The 8,505-nt window shown below is 35.6% G+C and overlaps 1 protein-coding gene across 1 annotated transcript; it reads left to right on the top strand.

Annotated features, from left to right (window-relative positions):
• Window positions 1-2,060: 2,060 nt before the first annotated feature.
• On the top strand, window positions 2,061-4,515 carry LOC122636218 (uncharacterized protein DDB_G0283357-like). Its single transcript, XM_043827206.1, has 2 exons — window positions 2,061-2,437; window positions 2,631-4,515. The coding sequence occupies exons 1-2, from the start codon at window positions 2,426-2,428 to the stop codon at window positions 4,266-4,268; spliced, it is 1,650 nt and encodes a 549-aa protein (XP_043683141.1). The 5' UTR covers window positions 2,061-2,425; the 3' UTR covers window positions 4,269-4,515.
• The last annotated feature ends 3,990 nt before the right edge of the window (window positions 4,516-8,505 follow it).

The raw sequence follows: 8,505 nt of genomic DNA, 5'->3' as shown, positions 1-8,505 counted from the left end.
TATTTTTTCATATCGATTATTATTTTTTCACATCGATTTCTTTCCTTCGTTACTCTCTAAAGTGAAGTCAGAAAAAAAAAGAATTATATATTTTTTTTAATTGACTTCCTTCCTTCAGACATCGCTCTATATCGTTTACGCTATTAAACGACCAATGACCAACTCGTTTTATTTCTCCAACGCCTTTCGTATTTTCACTTGGTAAATTATTTCTCTTTAATGGTCTCTCTTAACAGGTATACTACTACATAAACTAGCACCTACTCTTACTACCATCGAATAATAACGCAAAAATAATATCACCGTAGCTTAGTTAGTACATATAAAATTCTTTGGTTAATTGGGAATGTTTTATCTAGATAAATGGTTGAGAGAATAAAAATATGAAATATAGGAAAATGAAATAAAAGAGGAACGGAAAATAGAGTTTCATCAAAAATATCGGAGAGCACTTGTTATAAAACAATTACACTGACATTCATAAATCAATATATATATATATTTATGTATATATAATATTTTCTAGTATCATTCATCTTTATCATAACAGAAATTTGTTTCGAAAGCGGCATCAAGTGAACTTAACACATGTCACTCGTATTATATTATATGTGAACTTTTAAAACGTGACATATGCTGTTTGCGTATGCACCTGACCTAGTTTTTAAAGCCATGCTCGCATACGGTTTTATGGTTCAAGAGTTTAAAATGAAATACGGTGACAGGAAAGAGAAAGATACGAGGCGAAACGTAGACGAGCCTAAGGCTCCTTTAGCCTTAGGCTATCGGTGTCGCGTTGCAGTTGTGATCGGTCATCCGTTAGATGTATACCGGGTTTTGCTCTTCTCTCTCTCTCTCTCTCTCTCTCTCTTTCTTTCTCTTTTTCTTTTTATAACAGTAACAGAAAACTTAGAGTCGCTGAATGCACGTACGTGGAAAAAGCGTAAAAGAATTTCACTATTTTCCGAATGGCCTTTCAAGACGGACGACATACTTGTCCCGCTTCACTCTCACGATCGTCCACCGTATTCTCTTATAAGCGAAGAAGTAAAATTTCGCTCTTACTAGGAGATCGTAGATAGGGGCGTGATCGACGTAGCCGATCCGTCTTGCACGTGATTCACGACTTTCTTCGACAAACCAGTGCTTCGTTTAAAACGACTTCGTTTGTAATTCTTTGTTTTACTATGTTAGGGAGATCTCGAGGAGATGAAGGTAAATGAAAATGGTTTAGGTGTTAAATGAAACGGTCGCTTTTTTTAAAAGTAGTGAATTCATGAGTGGACGTGGGAGTTTCGAAAAAATCAGCTCGACGAGAGATGCGTGGTTGTATCGATCGAGTTCTCTAACGAAGGCGTGGTCGGTACCTTCCGGTAATGATTCCCCCGTTAAAAAGAGAAAGAACAAGAGAAAGAGAAAGAGAAAGACGCACTCGCAGGTGAAAGTAAAGCAGACCGACACTTTGAAAGCCGATCTCTGCGAGGAGGGAACTGGAAAGGCTTGTCCGAGAGAGGCCTCTCGAAGGACAATCCACTTCCTCGATTTGCGATTTCTTTTCGATTATTCTTCTTTCGAACGATCGCCTTCTTCTTAAGCATTATTTTTCGTAGGATGTTTTATGGCGGAGGTCATCTGTCTTTGAATAAGTTAACGTCGCGTGCCAGAATACGAAATGTCCATACTCTCTTCTATTCTTTTCTTTCGTAAACGTTACCAGTTAGTAATTATGAGTTTTTAGTCGAGTCTCAGGAAGAAGTCGTGTCTTCCGTAAAAGAAAGCTTTCACGTACTCTTCTTTTCTCTCTCCCTCTCCCTCCCTCTCTCTCTCTCTCTCTCTTTCTCTCTCTGTCACGTTTCCTCTCGATTCGTTGAGCCGGATCGACGAGCTCAAACAAGTACACGTGACTCGGGACAACGATTTGTCTGTCCCCTTTGGGCGACGACGACGACTTGCTCGAAGCTTGATTCTCCTCCTCCTCTTCCTTTTCCTCCTCCTTCTCCTCCTCCTCTTTATCCTCCTTCTCCTCCTCCTCCTCCTCCTCTTCCTCTTTCTCTTCTTCTTACAGCAGCTACGCTTATCGAGAAGGCATTCGATATATTTTCACTCTACCCGGGAATGGGGCGTATGCGTTGCTACGATACGTATCACATATAAGACCAGAGAAAAGTTAAACTAGTTTTCGGGATTTTTCAAGCGGACGGGTATAAAGGAGAAATTCAATGTCTATCGATCCGTCATTAGTCCTCGAGCTCTCGTGGTGATCTCATTCCTATAATATTGAAAGGTGTTGGAAAAACAGGGGTCGGTTAATAGACCGTAAGATCGTAGCAAGATCTTCGATCGTGAATCGATAAGATCGATCGATCGAACATCAAGGTGTTCTCGTGTTAATCGACAGATTAATTTACTGTGGCACGTTACGACCATGGGATTATTGGTTGGTATTCATATGTTTCGTAATAATCATTATTGGATTTTTTTTTATTTATTTATTTGTTTTTCTTAATTTTCATTCTTTATTTAATATGTTATTTAAATAAATGTAATACGTATATAATGTTCTTTAATTAAATGTAGTTTAAAATGCGTATTAAAATAAGATCGATACTTATCACTTTACGTTCTTTCAGATTCTCTTATTGTTATGTCCGATCGTTTTCGGGCAAACTCATCAAAAGAACAACGACCCGAACGACGAGCCCTTCTTGCCAATATTTCCAATATACCCTTACAACCCAAAGTTAATAAAAAGAGGAATTGACAAAGAAACGGAAACACAATTGACAGCTGAATTATACGCTCCGAAAGTAGATGCAAAAGATTCTTACACACCCAATTATAGTACTAATTATCAAAAGGATCCCTATTATCCTAATTACGATCCTTATCCGAAAACCTTCTCGTCCTCTTCGACGTCTTATTCTCCTTATTACAGTAATAATCCTCAGGCAACAACTCCTTCGTATTCGACTTTACCTTACAACATTTACAATACTTATACAAATCCTTACGTTTCTACTACGTCGCATTCTTCAATCCCATCAACGGCTTATTCTACTTCGTCTTATTCCACTACTGCTTATCCTTCGCCTTATCCTTCTAACTCATATACCGGAGCATCTTACCAACTTCCGCCGTATATACCTGTTTCAAATTACTATTACCAACAGCCTTATTATTATCCCTCTTATTACGCTCCGGCTCTTTTCCCACCCCCACCACCACCTCCACCCTATCCACATCCCGACTATTCTAAAGATTCAGATTCGGATAGCAAGGAAAATTACGAGAAGGATTCAAGGAAAAGTCAGAAGCCCAAAAAGGATGATAAAAATCAGGACACTTCCGACGATCAATACACGAACGATGGAAACTATATTTCCTCGAATTCGAACGATCTCGACAGTCAATCGAGTAGTTACAAAGTGGCCAATTCGTACAATCAATTGGAACAAACGAACGAACCTCGTGAAAAGTCATCCGGATCTGGGACGTATAAAGTCATTAATATTAGGACACAACCGAGCGACACCGAATATTCGATAGCAGCGACTTACGCGAAAACTCAACAATTGGAACAACTGATGAGACAAACTTTAGCGAAGTTGTTGGCCGAAAACGCAGCTCGGCAGGTTATTCGATATCCCACGTACGATAATAAACAAAATCATTTGATCAAGGCCAATGAGGTGTCTTATGGGAATTTAAACAATTACGATAACAATAATGCACAGAATTTTGTTTCTGGTACTAATACAATCGCGAAGACTGGCTTGAATTATGTCATTAATCCAAATACTTTTGGAAACTTTAATTCTGGATCAATCGTCCCTCGTCAAGTCCTTGAAACGTCAACCACTTTATCTAGAAGTGCTAAATATCCAGACGATCAATATCTTCGTAAACCAATAACGTTAGTGTCTTTACAACAATCCCAAGGAACGTATATACCACCAAACAAATCCATTAAATCATCAACTCAATCGTCTAATTACGATAATTACGAGAACGAGGGTACTCGAACTAATCAAAATTACGATAGTTCTTTGGACGATACCGAAGGAAAGCAGGAAGAAGGATATAGTCAAGGTCAAACAGCATCAGCTTACAAAACTCAAAATTTCGTTACCGTACAAACGCCACAAGCTTACAGTTATCAGTATGCGAGTTATCATCCTCAACAAACTACTAATCAACAGGGAACTCAGGTATACGACGATAACACCAGCGACGTAGAATTTGGAGCGAAGCAAAGTAATAAAGGATAAATATTGTTTATCTAGAATTTAATGAGGATATTAGATCGGAGCTTTTTGATTTATAAGATAGTTGACAAGGGAGTACAAAGAAAAATGGTGCTATTATTTATTTCGACATATTGAATGGAACTTGTTTAATTCGGACTAGGGTTAGAACGAAAAAAACTCTTATCGGAAAGGATTTTGCAATTGAGTAAAAACAAAGTAATTCCGAGTGCTTATACGATATCATACGATATTTAACTTTCTCTGTTGATTATTTATCGAATATAATTATTCTAATTAAATCGAATGCACATGACGAAGGCGTTTAAGAGGTAAATATATAAATCATTTGCTAAAATATTATTATCGATAGATTTTTTTTACGCGATGATGTTCTTATGAGAGAACAAGTTTTTTGTGTCCAATTAAAAGAAAGGGGAGGCTCGTCATTCGCGTTGCATTCGCGTTGCATTCGCATTGCATTCGCATCGTTATTTCCTCTCAACAAAATAAAAGAATTTACCGAACGTTTTATTAACGTAGAAAAAAGTATTGATTTTCACAAAAATAACGAGCCTATATGGTTTCTTCCCGCCACTTATTTTCGGCTTTTAGTTTTAGATACACGTATTCACGTTGACCTATGACCTACTATTATCTCTATTTATATGCCTTTGGCGCTTGATGTATATTTAAGAGTATTTTGTTTTTCTTTCATAGTCATTAGCAATAAATCATTTGTTACCGTTCTTCTCGATGCTTTCTTCGTAACTTCCTTTCATTTCTTTTTCCCATTAGTTATACACACATCGTATATCGTTTTATACATTCACTTATTTTTCTTTTTTTTTTCTTTCATCAAAATAATCGAATAGAATCAAAAGAAAAATAAGCTAGATAGATCGGTGAGAATAATAAAGATAAAATAATATTTAGATTTAATCGTTATTTCGCATTATCAATTTGTAAAATAAATATAACATAAAAGTGAGAATCATCAGTGAGTCAGGAGTAAAATAGAAAGGAAGAAGAGATCTGGATCTTGGCAATTGATCGCTCGGGTGCGGCTCAATATAACAGTAATATGGAAAGGGGAAGTAAGGCCGCGATCTTACCATGAAAACTTTCCGGTAGAACGTATAGATCGTTTAGAATGTACATTATATATAGTACATACATAGATAAATACATACGTACGTACGTATATGCGTATGTATATCGTGGCAGGTGAGTGAGAGCGCTGGCTTTACTCTTCTAGTTATTATGTTTTATTTTTGCACATTCTCAAGTGGAGCGAATGTGTGTAAGTCTAAAATAAAATTGGATGGACCAAGCCTCTTACTTTCTCGGCTACTACTCTTCTGGACCTGATCTCGATCTCTTATAAATGTCTTTATACATATATCCAACCAACTCGAAAGCTTCCTTCTCTCTCTTTTTCTCTCTTTCTCTCTTTCACCGTTATTATTCATCCCTATTCATGAACAGTGCCAACAGACGTCAAACGGATTGGACCGACCGATTCTGTCGGTCGATCGTTACGATCGAATTGGAGAAAGTGAAAAGTTCTTTCGAAGTATCAAACCGTGAATTTCTTTTGTATGCGTAAGGACTATCGCGAACGCTTCGCACGAGGAAATAATACGGTTGAGTTCGCTATCGTTTAACGAACCTTTTAACGGGTAGTCTATTATATCCCATATATGTTACACCAGGATATGTAAATCACAAATTCTAACTATTCTTCATTTTTCCTCTTCTCGTGCTATCCATTTTCCCCTTTTTCTCTTTTTTCACGTTTTTTTTTTCTTTTTACACGCAATGTCATTCAATCGAACATGAAAATTTTTCAGAAATTTCTTTTTCCAGTTCGTTTTTTTCTTTCTTTTTTTTCCTTTCCCTCTATCTTTTTTTTTTTCTTTCTTTAAAAACCTTCAAAGCATTTCAAACTGGTAATTTTTGATCGCTAAAAAAATTTGAACGGATCGATCGATCCCTCGTCAAAAGGGTCGAATTTTTTATCTATCGTTTTTTACATGTCTTCTTTTCCTTCCTCTCTTCGTCAATTAACTTTGATTCTTTTTAATTTTTTTCTTTTCCTATCACTCGCTTTTTCTACCAGAGGTATTTGATCAACCGTGAAAAATCCTTTTGATTATTTTTTTACGTTGAAAATATATCGGTAAAAACTGCAATTTTTAGTCGTAACAACATTTTAACAAATATTCTGAAAGATTAGACTTTCGTATGAATTTCCTTTGTTCCTTCGTTTTATATCCAATTATTCTTTTCAATCTTTTCCTCTTTCAGTATCATCATTCCCTTTTGATATCTTCTCTAGGTAAACGTTATTTAATTCAATCCGATTTTGTCCATGTTTTTTTTTCCTTTTATCTTTTTTCAAAAAATAATATCTAACAGATTGACCCAGGAAGATCAGACTTTGCACGATGTATGAATTTTTCTTCATTTTTTTTCTCTCTTTCTCTCTCGTCATTTTTCCTTTCTTTATTTTACTCTTTCGAGGAGACAGTAATCTGGAAAAATGGAAAGCCCGATCGTTTCTAAAGTTTTTCCATTTTTGTACGTTCCTTTGACGTTTGGTCCGAGAAAGTTTCCGTGATTAATCGGTGCTAATTCGGATCGTTACGTTCTATATAGAAGATTCCTTACACACGCCCATGATTTCGAGATAGAAAGTTGAGGGTCGTCGGTTTGAATTTACCGTCTTCCCTTTTTTGCCAGAAGGCTCTTTTACCTGAAATATCTTCGAGGGGTTCATCGATTTGCCTTCACGCGATCCAACAAAGAATCTCTTTGACCGTTTTCATAGAGAGTGGTTTCGATCACGAGGCCTCCTTTCCTCTACTTTTCCTTTACCTTTCATTTCGTATCACGATAGTAGTACAAGTATCGATTTTTGCTTTACATACCATGAAAAACCTTTTTTTTATATCATCTTGCAGGCATCAATAATCGACAAAGTAAAAACTTTCAAATCGTGCCAATGTTAACAGTTCTGCACTGATTATTGTTATACTTAAATACGACCATCACGCTTTAGCCATTTATTAATCCAATTCTCCGCTATTTATTATGTTTCAATTATGTCATGTTTCACTTAAATTGGCATTGAGTTGAAAATAGGAAAAGGAAAAAGAAGAAAACAAAAAAAAAAAGAGAAATTGAAAATTTCGGACTCCTTAAAAAAGATCCATTGTAATAATCATTATCGAAGTTTTATTTTCTTGAAAGCTATAATAAGTTACTGCACTCGTGCATACGTTTTTTATAAGAAAAGTTATAATAATGATATCGTGAAACAATGATATCTCGACACTATTGTTTTATGAAAGTAGATATCGGCTTATTCGGTCTATTTCTTTCTGTATGACTTGAAATTACCCGGAGTGTATTATCGGAAAAGCAATTTTCGACAAAACACATAATAGCCATTTGCATACTATAACATTACTATCGATTGCTGTGTATTTTTTAGGTTAAACTCTGAGAAAATAAATCGACTTTTATTTTCTTTTCTTTTTATTTTTTTTCATTTCCTTTTTTTCTCTTTTTCTTTATCCTCCTCACTTTACCTCTTTATACCCGAAAGTATAAATTTTCAGCGAAGTTACATTTAATTTAGCAGTAGCTCGTATATGTGTTTATCCGAATTACCGAATAAAGTGCGGAAATGCTAGTACTCGTTTCATTAGCAAGTTAATGAACCGGATAGTCTAGCAGGATAATTAGAATGGTTTTATAGGGAAGAATACATTTAAGAACGATTTACACGGAGATTACGGCTAGCATACTACGAGAAGAGAGAGAGAAAGAGGTAACACCTTCGTACAAAATCGATTGGCTACATTGATCACTGTTCTTTATAATTAAAAAAAAAAAAAAAAAAAATAGGGCCAAGCAAAAGAGTGAGATGTAAAACGATCGCGTGTAGGTAATCGTTTTGACCGCACTTCCGTGCTCATGGAATAATTATAGATGGGTTTAAAATGTAGAGTTCCGTTGAACTTTACATAATTGTATTTTATTATGTGCTGATTTTACCTCTAGACGAATTAGATCGAAATTAATTCAAAGAAGATCGCGAAAGTGAGATGAGTCGTTATGAAAACGATCTAATTTAACCTCCTTTCTATTTTTTGTCCTTGCTCTTCTTATTCTTTCTTTCGTAGGATTTATCTCTCTGCTTATGAAGAAACAATATCTCGTTCTTTCTCTTTCCTTTTTTTTTATTTTCTTT

This window comes from Vespula pensylvanica, chromosome 21, assembly GCF_014466175.1.
Source record: "Vespula pensylvanica isolate Volc-1 chromosome 21, ASM1446617v1, whole genome shotgun sequence".
In the NCBI taxonomy this organism is placed as follows: domain Eukaryota; kingdom Metazoa; phylum Arthropoda; class Insecta; order Hymenoptera; family Vespidae; genus Vespula; species Vespula pensylvanica.
This window is presented reverse-complemented; position numbering and strand designations above follow the sequence as displayed.